This window comes from Poecilia latipinna, unplaced genomic scaffold (assembly GCF_001443285.1).
Source record: "Poecilia latipinna isolate Pla-1442-1.1 unplaced genomic scaffold, P_latipinna-1.0 Scaffold568, whole genome shotgun sequence".
NCBI classification, from domain to species: domain Eukaryota; kingdom Metazoa; phylum Chordata; class Actinopteri; order Cyprinodontiformes; family Poeciliidae; genus Poecilia; species Poecilia latipinna.
The window spans coordinates 143,025-166,745 of NW_015113184.1; the positions used below are offsets into that span (position 1 = coordinate 143,025).

The 23,721-nt window shown below is 37.1% G+C and overlaps 1 protein-coding gene across 1 annotated transcript in view; it reads right to left on the reverse strand.

Annotated features, from left to right (window-relative positions):
* Nucleotides 1-1,823: 1,823 nt before the first annotated feature.
* Nucleotides 1,824-23,721, reverse strand: part of glis1a (GLIS family zinc finger 1a) — a 44,354-nt gene continuing 22,456 nt past the window's right edge. The window contains exons 3-9 of the mRNA XM_015041764.1: nucleotides 18,083-18,244; nucleotides 15,336-15,449; nucleotides 11,988-12,114; nucleotides 10,063-10,219; nucleotides 3,237-3,373; nucleotides 3,059-3,157; nucleotides 1,824-2,388 (exon numbers count right to left, since the gene is read on the reverse strand). Of these exons, the coding sequence (XP_014897250.1) occupies nucleotides 2,246-2,388; nucleotides 3,059-3,157; nucleotides 3,237-3,373; nucleotides 10,063-10,219; nucleotides 11,988-12,114; nucleotides 15,336-15,449; nucleotides 18,083-18,244 (939 nt within the window). The 3' untranslated portion in view covers nucleotides 1,824-2,245. The remainder of the gene's footprint in view (nucleotides 2,389-3,058; nucleotides 3,158-3,236; nucleotides 3,374-10,062; nucleotides 10,220-11,987; nucleotides 12,115-15,335; nucleotides 15,450-18,082; nucleotides 18,245-23,721) is intronic.

The following is a 23,721-nucleotide window of genomic DNA, read 5'->3' on the forward strand; positions in this document are numbered from 1 at the left end:
TATTTGGCTTCATTATTATTGCTCTAAAAATGTTGAAGCAAGTGTTTATTACTTTGTTTTTAGTTTCCTAGTTTATTCTTGTCTTCAGTTTCTTGTGTTTTTGTATTTATCTCTCTTACATAACTTTGTTTCTGTGTTTATTTTTAATTTTCACTCAGTATATGTTTGCCTTCTCTCACAAGCCGTGTTTCCGTTAATGTTTTTAAATTTTGAATTAGAAAAGGTTGATGGAAATGTTAAAATTTGAAACAACTTCTTAAATTTTGCAGAAAAGCGTTTTTTCCCTCTCGCTTGCAGTGGTTTGTGGCTTTTCCAAAAGAAAAAACAAACACATGAGCTAAATAAGTAGTGAATGCTCCCATCCACTGATTGGTCCGGGCCTTACCAGAGGCACGAAACTGGAAAATTTCTTGTTTTAATTTTCCAGCTCACAGGGGAGACGTTAACTCTGCTTTCTGTTTATTACAGCCATGCGTAGCGTTAACATCTGACAAAATTACGCTTTACGTAGCCTTGTAGATTCGCTCCAAACCAGCAGATGAAAACGTGACTAATTCGCTTTTTTAACCACTTTTTTATTTTTATTTTTTTTGCAAAATCTTAAAGGAGCAGTAATTTGTGTTTTCCAGGCACATGGTGCCATTTCATGACACAATAAAGTAACTCTGTTACCTTCAGTTTAGTCCAGAACAACTGAATGCCTTGAAATTGGGCCTCTGTCTCTTTAAGAAGCTCCTGCTCTTTCTGAAACTCCGCCTTCAGGAAGTCTTCACAACATGGCTCCTCTATTAACCCTTTAGCAACGTTTTACTGAGAAGTAGCTCATATGATGAGCTCAGCAGATGTGCAGGTCCACCAGGTGTTCGCTAATTGCTGCTGGCTAGTCTGAAGGAGCTGAGAGGGGGAGGAGCTGCGTCTCGAAGGCGGAGCTAGGTCCACCCAGGTGTTTTGCACAGCTGAATGGTTGAGGATTTCTCAAACACGTATGAAAGAATTAAAGCGACACTCCAGGTTTGTTTTTGGTGAGGGAATAAAATTTTAACACGAAGTAAAGCCAAAAAGTTGATTTTACAGGATGCTGCCCCTTTAAGAAAGATAATTTTGTTTTCACCTCTCTGACTCTTTCCTGACTTTTGTTAAAATTGAACTTCGATGGGAAATATAATATTATTGATTGCTGAAGGAATGTTGTGTTTTAAATGGGCCGGTCTTTAAGGTCGCTTCATTGGGTACACTGCAAAAACACAACATCGTACCAAGCATATTAGATTCTAGTGCAATTATCTTGGTACGTTGAAATAAGAAAAAATTAACAAGTAACTTTTCTGAAATACATAGGAGCTTGTTTTAAATAAATAATTCCTTAATCGTGATGAAAAAGCTATAAGTGAAATAATCTACCAGTGCACTAAGAAAAGAAAATGAAGGTCCAATTAAAAAAATATTAGTTAATTTGTTACATGTAATTGAATTAATTTTGTCAAACTTAATTTATGTTACAGCTTAATAACGTTAATATATTTACTTGGATTACTTTAAACAAATCAACTCATTTTTTTTAAGTTGAATCCCCTGTTTTCTTTTTCCAGTAATGGAACAAAATATTTTCCCTGTATTACATGTTAAAATTTCTCATTATAATTATATTTTTTAGTCAATACTAAGGAATTATTGACTTAAAATAAGCTCCTGTGTCTTCCTGAAATGTTACTTGTAAGATAGTTTTGTTTTATTTCAATTGAACTAAGATATTTGCACTGGAAACTAGACAAATACTTGTTTTTTGTCTTGTATTTTAGTAAGAAATCTCTCTTGTCTCCCTAAATAGTCACCATTTTCTGTTATAATCTGCTGACTGTCAGTTATTGACCCCAGCTGGAGAGAAAACTGCGCTCCTCTGCAGTTTGTTGTGCAACCAGAAACATTCACAATAGTTTAAGTTTGGCATCGTTGAGGGAGGCGGAGGACGATTACGGAGAAAGTACTCGCTTCATCCAGATCACAAGCGCTTCTGTCATCTCTGAATACAAAGTTCACTGCTTCCTACATCTGGATGTGGTTACCAGATGTGCCGTTCCGGTTAGTTTGCCTGAAAGTTTCCTTCTCTCTCCAGTTGTGTTTGAGCCATTAAAGAAGAGCGATAATGATAAGTTCCTGCTGGAACTGCAGCACATTGTACAGTAGATTAATGATCCTTCATGCTGCGTTTCGTTCGGTCTTTACTGACGACGTGTTCGGGTTTTCATCATGAATCCAAGTAGATGGAGTAGATCTGACTGAGGCAGCGGTCCACACCTCCACTCTGAAACAGGAAGCTGTCTTCTGGACACGAAGACGAGGAGTAGTTGTCCTCGGCTTGGCCTTGCATGTCCTGCAGCAAGTCGAACCCTGAGAGAAGCAGAACAGGAAACTCAGATGTTTTTGTGTTTTCTCTTAGTGTGCTTTCACACCTGATAGTCCGGTAGACTCTGTTTGTTTGGGGACCAAAATTGCAACATTTGTTACATTTTCAGAAACTGCGGTTCGCTTTCACGCTGCACTGAGTCAAACGATCCAAAAACTCAGTGAAATAGCTGTTCCCCTCCTCGCCTGGGGGGGCGCTGCACCAAGAACTACTAAAGGAGACGACACAAAACCTCTGAAGAAGACCTTTTCTGCTTTTCCTCGTAAGTCTCGACCCGTTGCCGGAGCAACTGACACAACACCTCCGGAAGAGATATTTTAAATATCCAAAGTAAATAAAACAACAGAAAAAAGGGTCTAGTTGAGACCAAAGCACCAGATCTCAGACTTTTGTTATCCAATTTTGTTAGAAAAAGAGAAAAGAAAAAAAGATAAATCATGCAAATGAAAATTATTGAGGTTTCTCCAATTTATCATTTGATTAATTGATCTATTACTAATTGCAACAGGCTAAGCCCATAACATGCTGCTATGAACTAGGTGATCCTCTGTGGAGAGAGGCTTTTAGGTCAACATAGTAGGTAGTTTAATCTGCCACAGCCGTAATTGCTGAAAACAAAAAGCTGTGAAGTTCTCAGATTATTTGACGTTTTACCTGCAGTGTGAGAGGCTGATGGGTTTGTGAAGTAGCCAGCAGTTTCAAAGCCTCCGTTGCTGATTGGTGGAGCCAGTTTTCCCTCCTGATAGACACATTCTTGGAGGAGCAGAGCAGCAAACCAAAGTGTTACTCCGGAGCTGAACACGCTGCGTGAAGGTGAGGAAGTTGTCATTACCTGGTTGCTGCTGCAGGAACACTGGCTGCTGGTGGCTGTAGGTTTTCTGGAAACCTTGCAGCTGAATGTCGCATCTTTCTGAGGAGGAGCTCGCTGGCCGGAGGTCCGCTGACTCAAACATCGGTGTCGATCTATGGCTGGTGAAAAACAATGTTTGTGAGAAACATTTATATTATTCCGAATATAAATGTTTGCATTGGTCCGCAACGTGCTGCCGCCACGGTAAAACCTGCTAACGATGATGCTAATCATCGTTAGCATGGACCGGAAGGCCAGTCAGAGTTGATGTAGTTGGATACAGGAACCTAAACATACCGCCATGACAGTAGTCACTGTTGTGCAATTTGACATTTTAAAAGAAAAATTGCTTTACAGAAACATGCCAGTAACTTTTTGGCCATATCGAAATTATTGTTTACTTCAGGTTATTTCGCAAAACTGCAATGAAAACACTTTTTTCCGCATCACATGAGGTGCATGATCAACGACCAGATGTTGCCACTGGCGCAAATCACAAAGACGACGACAGGAAATGGTGGGAGTATGATGGCGCAGCATGTTGTTTAAACAAACATATTGATAATTGTCTTTCCTATTTAATGGAAACAAAATAGTGTTTGTTTTTTTTTAGCAGAAATTCAACTGGTATTTGTAATTTGAGGATAAATTCAAGCATGAGTTGCTAACTGCCTGCTAGCTGTAACATTACATAAGGCATTAAAGAAATTCATTGTATAGCTGTTGCTTGAGTTGCTTTATAGTGATGTTCAATGCTTTAAAGCCATATTTTGGCTGATTAGCTTGAAAATGACTTTCTCTCGAAGGTAAACACAACCACTTTCACTTCTTATAGCTTTAGGCTAGCTTAGCTTTGTAGCTAATATAAAAGTTATCTCACCTGACACACTAAGAGTTTTTCATAACTGCACAAAACCTAATTAAAAGAACTTAACCATTTATTTAAACTTAAAAATCTGTTAAAGTTAAATTACTTTTCAGGGTAAATAAACTTAGCTTATCTGTAGGTTAGCTTAGCTTTAGCTTCACTGTAGCTAGGGGTAATGTTACCATCCATGTCTCTCATAAAAACACATTTATGTTTCAGTACAAAGAACCAAATGGCCAAAAATTTAACTATAAATTACTATAAATTTATATAGTAAGCATGTGGTTGTTGTTGAAACAACGTGGAAATTTATGAGTGGGAAAGTTGCAAATTTCCTAGAAAAAATCATGGAAATTTTCCAGTTTCAAAAGAGGGCGACCAGGTTTTTTCTATCAAATTTCTGACTTTTCAAACTCAGAAATTTCCATGTTTTTTTCTAGAAAATTTTTAAATTAATATCAAAATTCCTGCATTTTTTTTCTATAAAATTTGTGACTTTTCAAACTCAGAAACATACTTGTTTTCTCTAGAAAATTTCTGAGATACTAATTTTTTTCCTTATCTACATTGGCCCTTATATGGTGTATTAAGTAGCTACTTTTCTTTATTCTGTTATTTGATTGTCAGAATAATCAATAGATTATTGAAATGATTGTTTACAACAGCCCTAAATCCATTAATAGGCATAAGGGGCCTTTATTTTTTTACATACGGGCTTGTTGGTCTGGATAACTTTTTTCTCCTTTATGAAATTTTCACTTAAACATAGTGTTTTGTATTTCTAAGTTAATTAGTTAATTAGTTTGATGTAAAGGGCAAGAGTGAGAAAAAAGGAAAAACAGCAACGGGTAAATTTATTCATTCAAGATTTTCTTTCCGAAAATGGAGTTGAACTGAAATGCGCTGCTCAAACTGAACCAACCTGGGACTTTAAGTGACGCAGAAAGCCATTAATCATCTTTTTTCCTCAGGACTTTTAACCTACACACAGTGCAGTATGTAAAAAGTGTTTTCCACCTCAGAGAGTGTAATGTAGACACCCCTTGATGATTTGTGCAGAGCTGTATCCGTTGCTGCGGAGCAGGAATGTGCTGACTGTGCGCAAACACTCTGACTCAACATGGAAACAAATGAGTCAATGCAGCCGGTTCGACAAGAAGGAAGAAGGCAGCTGGATATCTCAAAGGAGATACGCAGCTGAATCCCCCCCCCTCGCTCTGGTATTTCACTCCCGTCTCTTCAAAGAGCGCCCTCTCTCTGCGTTTCTCTCCGGGATGATGTACTGTAGCAGATTCATCCCCGGGGAGCAGAGTGGCCTTGGAGGGTTTTAGTGGGCTTCATAAACAAGCTGGGCTTTGTCAAACACACAGATGGCCTCTGGCCCAAACGCAGTCAATATTTGTATCTGACCAGCTGCAAAAAAAGAGAAAATGTTTGGAGATTTCTTTTCATATCTACCATTTATCAAACCCAGAACCCTTTATTATGGATTTCCCATGTCAAATGCTATTACGTTTAATTTAACAGCCTCTGCTTTCAGTGGAGAAACCCAATAAAAGCCTAAATTAATCAGAAGGACTTTCTGAAACCCAAACTGATATAAATCACAGATGGCTGTGGTTTCTTGAGGTAATAAAGACCAGGCTTTGTATACGATTATGTAAACAAAGTAGGCTTTGATATAGTGGGACTGTTAAATGTGCTGCGATGACTCTAAGTCCCAAAAATCCAACACATTCCCCTCAGTGGCCCCTGAAACTTCAGCGCTGACCTTGGCTATAAAAGTCTGCTCCACAGCTTACATTCCTGCAGCGCTGCAGCAGCATAGCTGAGATGTTTCAGCCGCGCTGGGCTGATGCGTCGCTCCGCAGCCGCTCTGACGCGCCGGCCTCGCATGGCTGTCAGCAGAACCTCAGGGAAACGGCTCCTCTGATCATATATTACCAGCTAACCACCCTCTTGCCTCACTTTTTTCTGTTTTTAACTGGAGCCAGCTGCAGTAAATGCTGTGCATCTAGAAGAGGAGTGGGCAACACGTTGTTTCTAGTGGCTCATACTGACTTGGTTACAACTTTTGAAAGGTAACACTTGGGAGTGAATAATGGGCTCAATATGCTGTCCACTTTAACCAAATTTCAAAAATTTTAACGGAAAATCTTGGCAAATAAAACAAAATGTTTTCAAGATCTAACATGACAAATATTTCTGCAGTAAAAAAGTATTTGTCCCCCTACAGTTGTTCTTCACAAACTTAAAGGGGACTTATCATGTAAAATGAACAGTTTGCACGTTTTTATACTTCCATTTGGTTTTTAACGGCTTCTAAAACAGCTAAAGAACTTTTAAAAAATCAGTTTAATGTTTTTTGGTGTCTGGAAAATTAGCCATTTAAAAAACCTCCTGATTGTTACATCACATTTGACAGGCACTGCACTGTTACCTAGCAACCTCTGCCAAGACCAGCCCCGTTACCTAGCAACCCGAGCAGAGCTCCACCACATTTGGTCAGCTGGTTTTACCACTGTATGCGCTGTACAATGGCTGCTGGAAACACAAGAGGTTTGCTCTTGACTTACCATCCAGAAGTGACTTGCTGCATATTTTCTCTGGTTTTATATCAAGGATTTAATCAGACCTTTCTGATTATTGTGATAATTTGTACTCCTGCATGCATTTAAACTAAGTGCCAGAACCCAAAGAGTAATAAATAACCTGCTTCCTGTTTGCCATGTTGTATTTCGGCAATAAGCTCATGTTTCTTGTTTTTTTTTTTTTTTTGGTGTCTAGAAAGTGAACCTTTTCAAAAACCTGCGCAGTTACCTAGCAACCCAAGGAAAGTTCCGCCTGTTACCTAGCAACAGAAGCAGAGCTTCAGTACATTTGGTCAGCTGGTTTTACTGCTGTTTCTGCGAGTTTTGTTGGTTAGTTGTGCAGGGGGCTCTACTTCTGCTTTTCAAAGAAGTATGGTTGCATATTTGTGTAGTTGAATTATTTATTAAATTAATACAAGTACAAATAAAACCTTTCACAACATTAGCTAAAAATTTTTATTTTTCTGATTTTTGTGTTTTGTAGCATCTTTGTTGGTTGTGCAGGAGTCTCTACTTCTGCTTTTCAAAGAAGTACGGTTGGAAATGTTTGTGTGAATTAACAGTGAAGAAAAAATATGAAAGGCTTCCACACTGAAATAATGTAACGTGAGCAACAAATGCTCACAAACATGTCAAACATGACGGCGGTGAAGTGAAACAAGCAGCGAAGAGCCTAAGAAAGCTGATTCTGTGTTGTAGTTGAGCAAACAGAAAAACATGCAAATGTGTCAAACTTAGTCTGGTGTCACTTTGAGCTTCTGCAAAGTAAACTTTGTCTTCTTCTCTTTCCTCCGAGTCGCATAACAGTGTTTCTGTGTGGAGGCCGACCCGGCCACCGCCTCCATCCCTCGCTTTTTTCCTCTCCACCGCAAAACACACAAACACGGCGCATCACAAACGGCGCCGCCGCTGAACCCAAAGAGTGTTAAAGGAGGCCGAAGTGGCTCGGCCCACCAGAGCAAACCTGGGGCTGAGGTCACAGCGCGATGATGTTGGAGCCACACAGATTTACCTACACCCGTTTTTAATGTGTCGTTAAGTTATCTGGAGGAAAAACAAACGATTGTCTGGTGTTGGATTTGGCCGGTTGTTACGACTTCAGACTCGTGCGACAATTCTTCGAATATTGACTTTATTCTTATAATTTTATTCCTTTATTCTCATTATTTTGACTTTATTCTCATGACTTTATTTACACAATATTAGGACTTTATTCTAGTAATATTGATTTTATTCTCAATTTTCTTTGTCATTTCGACTTTATTCTCGTACAACTTTACATTATTTCATTATTTTATTCTCATATTATTATGACTTTATTCTTGAAATTGTGACTTTATTCTTGTAATTTTAAGACTTTATTAAATTATGATGAGAAGTAATAAAACCTTTCATGACATTTTTATGACTTTATTCTCATATTGATACTTTATTCTCATAATTTCATTTTCATTTTGTAGTAAGGCCCTAATACACCATCTGACAGGTAATAAATACTTTTTTCCTTCCACTAATTACATCATAATTCGGAGAGCACATTTTATATTTATTCTGGTTGTCTTTCTATTATTGTAGCATTTTTTAATTTTAATCTTTTAATTGTGACAAAAAGGCAAAAACATTTTTGACATTTTTGAGGGGATAATTTGCTTTTTATACACAAAGCCGTTTGTTGTCATTAACCGTATATCTGTTAGCTCTAACTACACCTAACCAGCTTCCATATTTAATTTGGCTTCAGCTCTGCCAACTTGATTTATTAATATTATGTCCAAGAAATGCACCTTGTTGTTTCTTTCTTGGCAGGAGAGAAAATATTAAAAAAGCTCAGGAAAGTCTGTATACAAATAAAAAAGGCCCATGAGGATGGTAAATGACGTAGCACTTCATGAACTCACTAACTTGTTACTTTTTAAGACACGGGCCTTGGGCTTCTTGGATCTGTTACCGCTTTAAAGGTGTCCAAATAATGAACAAATACTTTCTGGCTTCATACTAAAATACCCAGACAGTACAACATGTTATTGCTTAAGTGGAAAATAAACTTTTCTTAAATGTATAAATTTAATTTTATGGCGTGACGTAGATGTTTGTAGATGTTTGAGCTTTAGGAAAGTTCAAACACTTGTTAACAGAGACATTTGTGACTGTAAATGTGATAAATTCAGCTGTTTTTATCTTTAATTTATCTTATTATCTAGTCATAAACAAGTTTGTCGAAGAAACTCCAAACCATCAGAAATCAGCTGAAAAACTGCATGAAATCAGAAAAGATCATGATTTTGTAATGCATAGGCTGGTGTTTTTCAAAGTGGGCACCACCAGGGGGCGATGGCAGGGTCTCAGAATGAAAGAAAAATAAAAAAAGAATCTGTTTTTCAATCATTATCACAAAATATAAATTTAAACAATTTCTTTAAATGTTCATGTTTCTGATTGGCTCCCAGTCAAACGCATCAAGCTACTTTGCTTCTCCAGCTAGCATAGTCAAATTTACAATGAGAAAAATACCTCATGCCTAATTAAAATTAAAATTGTTTAGCAGTATTAGAGCTAAATGGATGTAAAAATGATTAAATAATGAGTAAAAATACATTTCTTAACATATTTTGCAGCATTGTCTGTGAGTTTGTTGGTCAGAAACTAATGCTGTTTGGGGAAAGGTTTGGGAACTCCTGTTATTTCCCAACAAACAGCCATCACTAGTAATATATCGGCAATAAAAGTCGGTTTACATGCAAAAGCTTCAAAACCCAAAGTTTTGAGGCCGTAATCTCCAGGAACTAAACTGAAAGTTGCGTAGAGGTTTAGAAAAAAGAAGCGAGATGAAAGTTTATTACTCTATTCTTCTGCATCCCACATACCTGGCAGGCGTTTGGCTCAAGCATCCAGTTTTGGGGGATAGATTCAGGACAATGGACTGCTTTAAGTGCAGACACACGGAGGAGCTATTTTTAGCGTAAGCATAAAATACCTCTGCATGCCCAATGCCAAAACAAAATCCAATTCGGCTCAGTCGTCTTAGGTTTGCAGAAGAAATCCCAGCTACTTCAACCTTTGCCAGACACCACAAGGGATAAGAGGTAAACCATGTTTTCTCTGCTTTTTGAAGATTTAAGCCTGCCTCTGGGTGCATGATTAAATGTAATTAAAGTGCTCTGTTTTCCTGGGAAAAATCTGAGATAACAGTAGTAAAAAGTTAAAATATTGTGACGTTCACCATGTCATCCAAGAGGCTTAAGCCCAGAAAAACAACAGCAATAAAAAACAAACGACAGCCATCACTGCAAACAAATGAAATGTTCAGCATCTTTAAACGAGTAAGAATAGTTTTTTAAGTTGCGCTCACCCGTCCCTCATTGTGCCCAGGCTGGTCAGTGACGATACGGGACTGTTGGCATCAAAGTTGCCCTCCAGGCCGGGGTAACGGGAGCGGCTGTCTGCAGATGGAGGCATCAGCTCTGGGTTCCTGCTGCTGTGAGATGAGCTTCGGTTTGAGTATACACCTGAAACAGAGCCACAGGTATTTTTAGAAACGTACTACAACTGAACGCAAAGAAAACTGGATTCTAGGTTTGGATTCGGTTTAAAACTAGTTTTAAAACATTGAGCTGGAGACTTAAAACTAAATCATATCCTCCAGTCTAACTACTTCTGTAAGCTGTCAGGTAATGGATTAATCCATTATTTAATTATAAGTTCATAATAAATTTTTATAAGTTAGGTTTCAAAAATGCGAGCAAACAACTTCTAACTTTAGCTAGAAGCAATATTACAGATGGCTTTTAATGCTTATGGTTAAATTTGTGCTCCTTTGACCATTGTCTATTAGCTTCCAACAGCTAAAACGTACCCACTACGCTACATAAACAAAAAACTGCTTTTCTGCTAACTTTCAATGATGCTTACGGCTAACTAACTCATCTAATAATAGTATTTATGTTAGGTTTCATCAATGTTAACAAATAACTGCTGACTTTCAACTCTACTAGCTGTTAACAGTTATCCGCTGACCATTAACCATACTGGTGTTAGCTTTGAAATAGGCTAACAGTTATCCACCATGCTGCAATAGCAAAAAACTGTATTTTATTTACTTTAACAATACTAGCTGCTAACTACATCGTCCAATTCTGAGAGGTGTCAACAATTCTAACAAAAGACTGCTAGCTGCTTTAGCTACGTCAGTATTTGTATTAGCGTTCAACTATTCTAACAGCTAACAGTTAACTGCTTCTGTTAGCTGTGTTTTTTCCTCAACAGTGCTAACTGCTAACTACATAATCTAAAAATAGCATTTCTGTGATGTTACAACAACAAATAACTGCTAACTGCTTTAGCTACGTCAGTATTTCTGTTAGCTCTCAGCTACGCTGTCATTAACCACATCACAATGCCGCATCAGCAAATCCCTTTAAAAAAACAGCTTATGTCAGCAGATAGAATAAAGAAGACCGATCAGATGTAACTGGGCTTGATGCAAATGCAAACAGTATACAGTTTGCACAACCAATATTTCTGCTGAAGATCAAGGAAATAAACTGTTTTGAAGAAAGAAGCAGCCTGAAGGCTTCAGAGCCACCTTTGCAGATAATGTTAATACAAAAACATCTTTTTTTCATGTTTATATGTCATAAACTGGATCCTAAACACTTTGAGTTCATGCAAAGTTTATGAAGCCAGCAAAAAGCATACATAATGTACTGAGAAGAAAGGTTTCTGACTCTGTTTGTCCACTTCTGATAAGGACAAAGTCCTCCTGGGATTGTTTCTGAATTAAACACTGACACGCTTGTTTTGCCCTGAATAAACATAGCTCGCAGTGTGCCGTTTGAGGCTTTTCCCTCAAAGTCCTTGGAGTAAAACTGCAAGTAGTCTGAAGTAATAGACATGGACAGCTCTCCTGGACACACTCTCCTTTCCTTTGCCAAGTCAGCCTCAGTATCCCTGACAGCTTCTTGATCCACGTTCAGCCATTGAAGGAGGGGAAAAAATAGAGCTTGGCGCAAAACCTGGTGTTGGAGGAGCTGGAAGAGCGGGCGGAGTGAGGGAGGGCCTGCTCGCTCGCTCGCCCGCGTTCAGCGCCCGGTAATTGGACAAGGTAAACACCGGCGCGATGAGCTATGGTAGCAGGAATGAGACGGGAGGGAGCGGAAAAGGAGCGAATGAGGCGATGGGAGAAAATGAAAGGCAGCTTGAACAGCCCAGGTGTTTGAGCGGTTACAGCATCTCTTTGTTGGAGGGTAAACACAGACGCTTGCTACTGTTTCGTACCTGTGAAGTCATCCAAGGCTGGTAGAGGCGAGCTGTTTTCCTGGTGGGAGCAGGCCGAGCTGTGGAGATGCTGCCTCGCCAAGCAGTCACTCAAAATGTCCGATTCCAACACGGTATGCACATGAGCCTGCGAGTAAGACACAATACAGATGTTCGGCCTTAACGACGGAGCTGCGCTTTTATGTTGCATGTGAAGGAATGAGAGTAATTACGGCGCTTTTCCACTTCTCTCACGGTATAGCCACAAGTATTTTATTGAGATTTCATGTTGTTGGAGTAAAAGGAAGATTATACTTGTTTTCTTAAACATTTTTTACATGTACAAATATGAAAATGTGACATATTAATATTCAGAATCAATCAGATTAATTGTGTTCAATCATTTATTGAAATAATCATCAACTAATTTAGTTATGGGTAAATTGTTAACTGCAGTATACGGACTCTAAAAAGGCCATTTGAAGAAAGAACAACACATTCAATTCAGTCAAAACTGCCCAAAAACACACTAGAGGTGGACAATATGGCTGAAAACCCACGATATAAGCGTTCCATATCAGCTAATATTGATAATTATTGATTATATATATCTTTAAATATTTAAAATATTGCCAAACTGGTGGTGTGACCTTTCCTCTTTCATCCACAGTTTTCACTCCACATCATTGTTGTTTATTTATAGACAGTTATGAGGCAAAGAGGCAGAACCTGAAACTGCAGCTGTGCAAGTTACTCAGCAGGTTGTTGCTCGGCAACCACAGAATGAGTTGCTAGGTAACCAAAGAGAGAGAGAGTGGGTTGATTCCACCAACTTTCCTTAGTGTTGGTATTATCTAGTGATTTTTAATCACGTGTTTATCTCACGTTACTGATTTACTGTCCAGACCTAAAACTTATATACATTTTACATTTAAGTGAAAAATAAAACCGTCTTTGTCTGCAAATATCTTCTACCCAAAACTATTAAGCACCTTTTTTAATCAAATTTTTAATCAGCTAATCCAAAAAACAGATTGGCGCTATACACTGTACTGATATTAGGTTGAGCAGAAAGGGTTGAGTTTTTCACATATTGATGTTAGAAGTATTTTTTTATCATTTTTTAGCATCATTTCTAGCAAATGATCAAGTGTACATGAAAGAAATGCTCCGTTGTTGCATTTTAGGCAATAAACTATTTATTTTATTATTTTAAAATGAATTGTGTTTAATTGCATTTGTTTCTAATTTTGTATAAAATAAGCATAGGCAGTTATGCTCGACCTCAGTCCTGAACTCGGCCGTCACAGGTCTGCAGAATATGGCATATTTTTTTAGCCGATTAATCGGTTATTGGCTAGAATAAGTGATGGAATAATCATTTACTAAAATAATTGTTGGTTGCAGTCCTAATTGGGTTTTGAACCATTGATAGTTTCTCTCTTTAGAAATGATATTTGAAAAGTTTCCTTATTATAGTCAGTCATTATTGCCCCAGGTCTGACCCGTAAAGCGCTGAAGTGTAAACGTTGAGGTAGGGGGCGTGGCCAGCAGCAGCTGATTTGAATTTAAAGTGACAGAGTCCCTAAAACAGCTTGTTCTGAAAGGAGGTCAATAGGCAGGACTGACCAGACTAAGATTTCATTATCTAATAATTATTTTATCCAAAATATTTAATAAACATGTTTTATTTAGCCCATAAACTTATCCTAATCTGTTCAAGGAAAAGTAATAGGTCTCCTTTAAAGTTGCAACTTGGCAAAATGTGTAAAAGTATAAAGTATGAATACTTTTACTGCCTCATAGTGGAGAAATTCAGGTGCATCAGCAGCATAAAGACAAGCAGATTCACACATAAGGTCAAAATGTATTATCAATATATGTAAAAAACACCTAGATTAGTAATACTATTATACAAAAACATACTGTGCAGTTATCAGGAATTGAGATATTCTTCTCAATCCAACGGATGTGCAACAGAGCGTAATGACTTTTAAAATGAATTTTATGTGCATGTGTCTTGACCATTAAAAAGACAGCAGGCTATTTACAATGTCGGTGCACAACAGAAAAACAGATGTGCAGTAACAGCAGAAAAGCGTGCATGTAAAAGCTGCAGCGTCTAATTTGTGTGTTTAGGCCACGCAGTTCCCAAGCAGTTCCAACTGAAAGGGACCGACTTTGATTACCTACAGTAGATCAATAGAAAGCACATTTATTTTCATGTTCTACTGTTCATTTTTCCACGTATATGAGGCCTGGTTCTCGTTTCGTGTTGTGCTTCGTCCTCATGAGGAACAAAATCCAGAAATCCTGTCAGGCAAGTCGGTCCAAGATGTTTGAATAAAATAAAAGCAGGACAATTTACTTTATTATCGTCCGTTAACAGAACATCCCTGAGGACTTTCCGAGACGTTTAACTGACAGAGGAAGCTCTCAGCCACTGCCAAAGAGCTAAGCATGTATAATCAGCGGAGAAAATGCGCCCAAATCAATGTTTATGAAGATACAAGCTTCAATAGCTCGGTCACATAAGCTTTAGGAATATTGTAACCGTGGGGAGTTTTTAAAGTGAATGTTTATGAAGTGTGTGTTTCAAAGTTTTATTTAGCCCCAGAGGGTTTACTGCAGCGCAGGGTGTGTTGGCTTTGTCATAACACTGAAGCACATGTTGTTCTGTTTAAACCAATAAGGCATCTGAAAACGCACCAAACGCAGTGTCACTCATGGTCCACGGAAAACAAACAAAGCCCAGATAACGCAGAACAATAGACCCACTATTCCGACTTCCAGAGAGTTTGGGTAATAGTTTTATTTCATCCTACTGAATAATAAACATGTTTTCCTCGTGTTGCTGATCTCCATCTCCTCAGCACGACAGACCTGGAGCCTCTTGGCTTTGTTTGAAAGTTACATAAAAACGAATATTTGCCAGGGGCGCGGCGGCGGTGCAGGACTGAAGCTCAACCTCAGTCCTGAACTCGGCCGTCACAAGCCCAAGACTCGACCTGATGGCTTTTACTGCACGTCCCCCCTCCTCTCTCTCTTTACCCACTTTCCTGTCTGATCGCTTCAAGTAAAGGCCAATAAAAAATTTAAAGTTTAAAAATAAAAAAGATATTTGTCTTTATGATTTATGAACAATTCAATCTTAAAATGTTGATGGATGAACAGAGGAATAAATGGATGGATGGATGGATGGATGGATGGATGGATGGATGGATGGATGGATGGATGGATAAACAGACAGATGGATGAACAGGTGAATGGGTGATTTTTGTGCCTCTTCTAAGCTGATTTCTGTTTCAGTTATATTGTGCGTTTTCCATGCTGAAGATCAGGGGAGTGATGTGGGGCGACTGCGGGTACCTTGACCTCTCTCTCCTGCAGGCCCTTGGCAGAGTGAGCTTTAACGTGTTTCCTTAACGAACTGGGATCGGTGTAGCGCTTGGTGCATCCGGGGATCTGACAGGCGTACGGTTTCTGTCAACAAAAACACGACAAGGAAAAATCAGAAAACTGCAACAAAACTGATGTGCAGGCTACTTTATGTTGTAGTTTTGATTATTAACAGTATTATAGATTAAAGAATATCCAGCTGAGCCACATCAACACATCTCACATAAAGATTTAGGACGAATATGGAGAGGTTTGTGCAGACTGCTCAGAAAAAGGAAACGCTGTGCAGTGTATTTACCTTTCATCTGAAAGCTTAAAGGGAGAAAAGCAAGAGGAGAATTCAGAAACATTTATATGATCATTTTAAAGCTTCATTTGTGTTTATAGGAAGTAAAAGCAGAAATTAGTGCTTAGTGAACAATGCAAATTACAAAAATAAAAATGAATCTCTGTTATGTTTTTAAATAGACAAACAACTCAAATAATTAAATTGTCTTTCTCTGTTTAATTTAAAACCCAACAGTAATTTACATTTATTCACATATACGGCTGAATAATATGTCATATCACAATATCAGTGTGTGAATGAAACAAAATAAAATGAATAAATTCATGAAAAACAAATGTAAGCAGAAAAAAATGTAATAAAATAGAAAAAATAATCGAACATTAAAAATAAAACCTTCATATTCAGTCATTATTTTATTCTTGATGCAGTAAAACTTTCTATAAATTACACATCTAAACCAAACATGTTTTAAAACCAAATGTCGCTACAAACGTCTTGCTTTATAGCAACATTTCATATTATTAACATTTAAATAATTCACATCTTTCTGTTTTCAGATACTTAAAATGCTTGTGTTGTTTATATTTAAGTATAAATTCAAGGCAACACAAATAAAACTGATAGATAAAAAAACTAACTTTACATTCTCTTCACCTGATTAAATTTCTATGCTTCTCAGAAGGCGATTGAAGTGAAATTATTATAATTTTTCATTATTTCATACTCAAAATGGATGAGTAAAGCACCGTTCGTTCATATTTTACTTAAAATAATTGAATTTTGTCAAATTAATTGATCAGAACAAAACACAACAAGTGAACAAAAACATATTTAACAACAATGTTTACATGTCAGCTCATTTTACTTTAAATGTGGAAAATATAGAGAATAATTACAGCTTTAAAATGATTTGGAAGCGCCAAAAATCTAAGGAAGACAAGTTTGAATAATCCAAATTTCTCTGACTTTATGAGCAGCAGTCGTTTGTTTACTTTACGTTTCTGAGCGTCTTTAAATTATGGGGAATAAAAATTCCTTTGTCATAAAATTACACCAGCACAATTCAAGTTGTTTTATTAAACTTAAAGTTTTAAAAAAATGGTTGTTATTCTTATATTCGACAATTACTTACATGCAGACATTCCTTTGCTGGGCCTCCAAAATGGCGCCAGAAGTGTCTGATTCTTGATTTGTGACGCAACCAAGAAACCGCCATTAGCCAGCGTGAAACCACAAGAGGGAGAGACCAGCTTTCTGGTCCTGCTGTAACAACAACAGAGTGCGACATCTCATCTGTGTAATAAGAGCTCTGATTCGCTGGATTACAGCTAAATCCTCATTGCTTGTCAGCAGGAGTAAAAATAACTGCAGGCTTTGGGAGTAAATCCACAGAAAGTCTGCAGAGCAACGTTTCCACTGAGCCGAGACCGTATATCAGGCGGAGACGGGGAGCAAGAGGCGCAGCGGATCTTTAAATTAAACCGGATTTATATGTGTGTCTTGGAAATGCGCTCTCAACTAATTCAATTATCATTTGAAAAATATATGAAGCCGTAAAATAAAGTTACGTGTAAAAGCATATGCATTAAAGCCAAAAAACTACAGTTTTCTATCATTTACATGGTCAGGTTTATATAATCGTTTCCTTTTTGTTGTGATATTTATCTATAGAGCAGTATGTAACTTTTATTAAAAAAATATTTTTAAGTATTTGTTGAAACCATCACTATGATGTGACACAATCTGAAAAAATTGAGCTTTTCCAACCAATCAGAGCCAGGAGGCGGGTCTTAGCGCTGTCAATCACCCTGCATGTGGCGCTGCTCACCAAGTTTATTATAGTTAACTAAAATGACAAAATAACAGAAATTGAAATTGTGAAAACATTTTTGTTTAACTGAAATAAATAAAAACGGAAATTAATGAGGAAAAATTATAACTAATTGGAACTATATTATGCCTTTGCAAAAAGTAACTAAAATATACTCAAATTATAGATATTGTTCTTCATTTTTGTGTTTATAAATCTATTTACTAGCCTGAAATAATCACCCCAAACAGCAACGAAAAGCCCAAAACCATTATAATCCTTTCTCATTATAATCCCATTGCTCTCTGTTACGCTGCAGCTAGCATAGCCGTTTTCCTGCAACGATGATGGTTTTCTGCTAGCAGCACATTTAGCAGCGCATTCACGAGGTTGACTGACAGCATTAAGACCCGCCTCTTGGCTCTGATTGGTTGTTTCTGACCAGGAGAGATGCATTTCTTCAGACGACAGCAGTAGTTCAGCAGAGGTGAAGGAAATCGATCTTTTCACAGTTTATCTGTCTCATAAATATGTAAAAAACATTTTTTAAATAAAAGTTGCGTACTGCAGCTTTACGTGTCAGAGCAGTTGGTGAGGTGAGTGCATGTGCTGACTGACCGTGTCCAGGTGGGTGCGCTGGTGTTTGGCCCGGTCACTGGAGTTGCTGAAGGCCTTCATGCAGCCTGGATGCTGGCAGATGTACGGTTTTTCTCCTGTGTGGCTCCGCAAGTGGATCTTCAGGTTCTCCAGACGTGAAAATGCTTTGGAGCAGCCTTCGAACTAAAACAAACAAAAAAAAGATGAAGGGGAAAGAAAAAAAAAGGACAATACTCAGTTGCGTACAATTACATTGCGCAATTACAAATCGGAGAGAAAAACTGTTTTTGCGCTTCATGTGCTTTGATTGCTTCCAGGAAAATAACTTGAACTGTACTCTTGTAATTTTATGATGAAGAGTTTTTTATTCCCTAAAATTTAAAGGCACTCAGAAATGAGAAATAAACAAAGTTGTGGCAGACCTCCTGTTCATGTCGCAGCTCTCTGCTTAGGACCACCTGGTAGGATTTGATCTGTCAGTTCTTCAGATTTGATCTATTTGATAAGATGGAAAACTATTATAAAATATTATTTGCAGCTTTTGTGAGTTGATTTAATAAGATTTACAACTGATTCTAAAAAAAAATCTATAAAACATAAATATTAATTCAGATTAGTGATGATATAAGCCTGAAAACAATGTAAGCAGAGTAAGAAAATTACTCTGGAAATTAATACAGCATGAATTTCCATGCTGTATTAATGTTTGCATCATTACATAAATTGAGATCAGCAATCTGCTAATACTCTGGGATCAATTGGTAGAGCCTCCATTCTCCAAACTCAAAATAGAGCCTATAATTATATGTATCTACGGATATTCACCACCACAACCTTTATATTTATTGATGTTTTTTAAGTTTTATAAGGTAAAACTCTCTTGAATGATATTAAACACAGCTGGAATGACTCAGAATTTGAAGATTAGTTTAATTTATCATATTATTCTTCATACAATAACTCATAAAGACATAATTTTTGGTTGTTATAAAAAATTAAAGCATAATGAATTTGTTTGACTCACTAATGACAAATTGTACATAGAAATGACGTAAAATAAAACAGCAATTTATCTTAGTATCATCGTCCCTTTGATATTATATTGTAAAATAAAAACAAACTTTAATCTTTTTATGTTTTAAAAAGTAAATATTTCAAATGAACCAATTAATTAAGTTACTTTTTAATGGAAATGGATCACAATTAAGTGAAATAAACCAAAAACACACACAGGTGGTTCTCTGGACTAAATCCAGACAAGAAGCAAACATCACCTTCAGCAGTTAATTTTTCATACTTAAGTTTATAATGAAGAACTTTGTTAAGATGACAAATTAAGCAGCAGAGAGTATTTGCTTTTGAAAACCACTGGTAATTTCTTGGAATAAGGGCTTCAAACCTCTTCAAGGTGCGAGTCTGAGGGCAGGAAGAACGGCTTTCATCTAAACTGTTTTCCTTCCAAACATTCACTCCAGGTTTTATTAGTTCCCACTAATGACTCTGTAAATGTCACTCACCTCATTTATTTTAATAAGTCTTTACGTAAAAAAAATATCCCACTACATCACGATGATTAATTAATACAAGGCCTGAAACCACCTGAATATAAAAATACAGTTCAGACCGCATGTAAACAGATGAATTCCTGAGAAACTTCCAGCTTTCAAGAAGCTGCAGATTTGAGGCTCCAAAGCTGTAAAAACAAACGTGACTTTAACACATATATTAACAAAGAAAGTTTATGTTTTAAACTTCCAACTGATGCTTTTAAAAATGTAGCCTTTCTGAATACATTGAATTATTTCACTGAATACAAAAACAAATTTTTTTTAAACGAAGCTTCTTCTCGTGTTTCTACCTTATAAATCTAGATACAGATTGATGCTACTAGTCAAAGATTAACTTATAAAGAAACATTAAAGACAGTTTGAAGGTAAAGCTAAATGTATTCATGTTTAGAAAATCAATTAAGTTTACTTATTTAGTGCCAATTTATTTAAAAAAATCACAAACATAATCAATTCAGTCATGTCATACAGATAAATTTAAGTAACTAGACTTTGCAGCTAAGTTCAGTTTACAGCTAAAATTGTTAAAAGAAAATTATCCAAGGAAACCCAGCAAGCTAAATTCTAATAAAATCTAGTTTTAGCTGCCAATCTCTGGTTGATTTGACACAATTACCCTTTAAAATCTGCAGTGTAAGAAGCAAATCTAGAGCCAAATGGTAACACTGAACAGGTAATGTTCAGTAAAACTCAATTCCTGTAAGCAAATTATTACTTACCACATAAAATTGAATGGAAGTTACAAGGTAACAGAGTAATAAGTGTCATAATTTAATTTAATGGCATGGACATAGAAACGGGAAAACAAATAAACAAATTAAAATGTCTAACTATAAACTACACATCGCCTTCTCAGTGTGTTACAAACATAAAATAATTTCATCCCTGGCGTTCTGCACTATAAGACGCACTGTCGGCTTTTGAGGAAATTGAAGGTTTTTAGGTGTGCCTTATAGTGTGGAAAATACGGTAAATGGCAAAGGATGTAACCATAGACATAATATAAGAATATACGCCTCATAAATTACCGCTGGTAATCAGGTGTATCACCGGAGTTAGCGTGTGTACGCTCATGGTGCGTTTAAAGACGACTCGGAAAACCTGTTACCATTATAACGGAACAGAGGGCACGGAGGACACTAGTATATTCCCCGTCCGTTACACCTTACGGACGAACGATATGAGCTATACAATCTGTTTTCTGTTTTCACTCCACGCCATTGTTTTTTTTGTTGTTGTTTTAAGGCAGTTATGAGTCATGGTGGCGAAATCTGAAGCAGCTACTGGGCAAGTTACTTAGCAACAGGTTGTTGCTAGGTAACCACAAAGCGGGTGAGTTAGCTGATTCCACCAACCTTATAGCCATCAGAGATTGAGCAGCTAAAGGCTTTTCTCTGCCTACGTCATTATGCGGTTTTTGATCGTAGTTCAGTTAAATTATTGAACACTGATATTGATCACATGCTTATTGATTTCTTTTGCACAGCCATAGATGCACAGTGTGAAAACTTGATACTTTTCTAGACTCAAATTTCCAAAGTTCTCACAAATTTTTAGCTCAGTTTTTTAAAGTGTGAATACAAGAATTAAAAGTGGACAGATATTTTTACAGTGGTCGGGTTCCAGACTTTTTCTGCTGTGTTTACAATTTTACTTTTTAATGAGTTTCAGAAAAAGCCATCATTCTTGGGAGTTATACATAATTCTTGTACATGTACAAAAACAATTCTGCATAAATTCACAGAAATCTAACAGAGGTGTGAGCAATCTTTTCCGGCCACAGAAATATAAAAGTTTCTTCTAAGGTATTTCCTGCTAATGGGATAATTGTTGGTGTACCCTCACGGTATTCTCACTGCTGTCCAATAAATCATAACAGGAACATTTTGGATTTAAAAACTCTTTGGGGACTAGTGTTTACAGCCTGAATAACACCTGCCGACATTACAGGCTGGTAAATAATTTAGAATACGTTAATAAACACTGAGCACATTCATGCGAGACATTCATTTTCCACTGCAGCACCAGTGGTGACTTCACCGACATGTCCAAGTCACAACAGTTGATTAAAATGAAATCACGTTATTCGTTTAGCTCAAGCGTGACCGGTGAATAATGTTTGGTGTTGATGTAGATTTAATATTAATCCAGAGCAATACATTTATGAGCGGGCAGTGGTGCAGGACACAGTAATGAAGTGATTCAGTTAAATAGGAAGCATGTGAAACCTTTTAAATGAATTATTAATCAGAGTTCTGGGCTGATGACAGAGGGGAATAACAGAGTGGCTCTCAGAGAGGGGGATTTGGTCGTCCTGCTGCAGATGTGATGAAGAGAATGACTGATGACATGATTGATGAAGAGCGACACTCTTGGCTCTGAGGCAGAAACCTTACACGTACTATTTCTAAAACATGATGCGGTCTGCTTTACTCTTCATCTCTGTGCTTTTTTTAAATGTTAAAATACTGAAGCCGAACACAGACATTAATACTGAGAGCATGTATGGACCTGGTTACACATGGATAATGTTTTCTTTCAAATACATACAGAATAAAACAGAAAAAAATGTTTCTCATTGTGTGGAGCACAAACTAAGACCTTGTATAGACGTTACCGGGTCTTTATAAAAGCAAAACTCTCTGCCACTTTGTTTAAAAATATATATTGTACACACTGGATCGGTTTCAGAAAGGTTTTCAACTACATGAATCCACACAAAGTTAGGTTGCATTCACATCAGCCTTGTTTAGTTCACTTTATTCAAACTCTAGTTCGTTTGCCTGGAAAGTCTGGTTTGTTTAGGGAGTTGTGAATGTGTAACTCTGAGGTTGTTTTGTTTCACATCTGATACAGCTGATATGATTTTCTTCCACACAGCACTGTCAAACAAATCCAGACTAATTGCAAAACCTGTTCCCCTCCTTGCCTGTGGTGGCGCTGCACCAAGAACAACTGAAAAAAACGACACAAAAATCTCAGAAGAAGGCACAGATTATTATCTTCACAAAATGTAAACAAACATGGAGTTATGTCATATTTTAGCAGTTGCAGGATTTCTCTTTTGTCTTTGGCAAAAGATCACAAGTCATTTTTCCCGCCAGCACTAGAGTCTTACGTTTGTTTTGGTTGTATTTACCCAGAATACCCTGCACTGTAGTTCACTTCCTGCTTTTGGTGGTCTCCTGTCCACTTGTTGTTCACATATGAATTCAAACTGTGCCAGAGTTCATTTCAATTGAACAGGGACATAAGTTTGTAGGCAGATCAGAGTTCATTTTTGAATTCACACAACACCAAATGAACCAGACTAGAGTTCAATTAAAGTGAATTAAACATGGTCAGTGTGAATGCATCCTGATACGGACCAAAAAATCTAACTCTAGTCCGCCTTTGTACTAATGTCTCGGTTTGGTTTAAGTGAACTCTGGTGTGGTTTGAATGCATATGTGAATATCAAGCAGACCGGAGACCAATCCAAAAACAGGAAGTGAACTATAGGACATCGCATTCTGGGTAAATACAACCAAAACAAACGCAAGAGTCTAGCCAAAGACAAAAGAGAAATCCTACAACTACTAAAATCTGATGCAACTCCATTTTTGTTTACATTTCATAAAGAAAGAAGTCGCACACAGGTGTTCTTCAGAGGTTTTTGTGTCATTTCCTTCAGTTGTTCTTAGTGCAGCGCCCCCCACTAGTAAAGGAGGGAAACAGGTTTCTAAAAGGGTTTGCTTTGTTTCATCAAGTGCTGTGTGAAAGCGAACCGCACCAGCTGAAAATGTAACAAACCGAATCTACCGGAATACATATGTTATGAATAAAATTTCAGTTAAGGTCATCGTTACGAATTCACTGGTAACTGTTAGGGATGGCTAAGGGTTAAGAATAAATGAGGTTACTAAAATGAATGGAAGTCAGTAGAAAGTGATAATATGAGTAGAAATACAAACATGTTTGCATGTTCTTGGGGCAGGCTGCTATTGATTTCTCACCAGAAATTGAACATTTTATCATTTACAAAAAGCTTTACCATTTCTTCAGGTTTTTATTGTTTGTATTAATTAATTACTGTTGATAAAATTTATATTT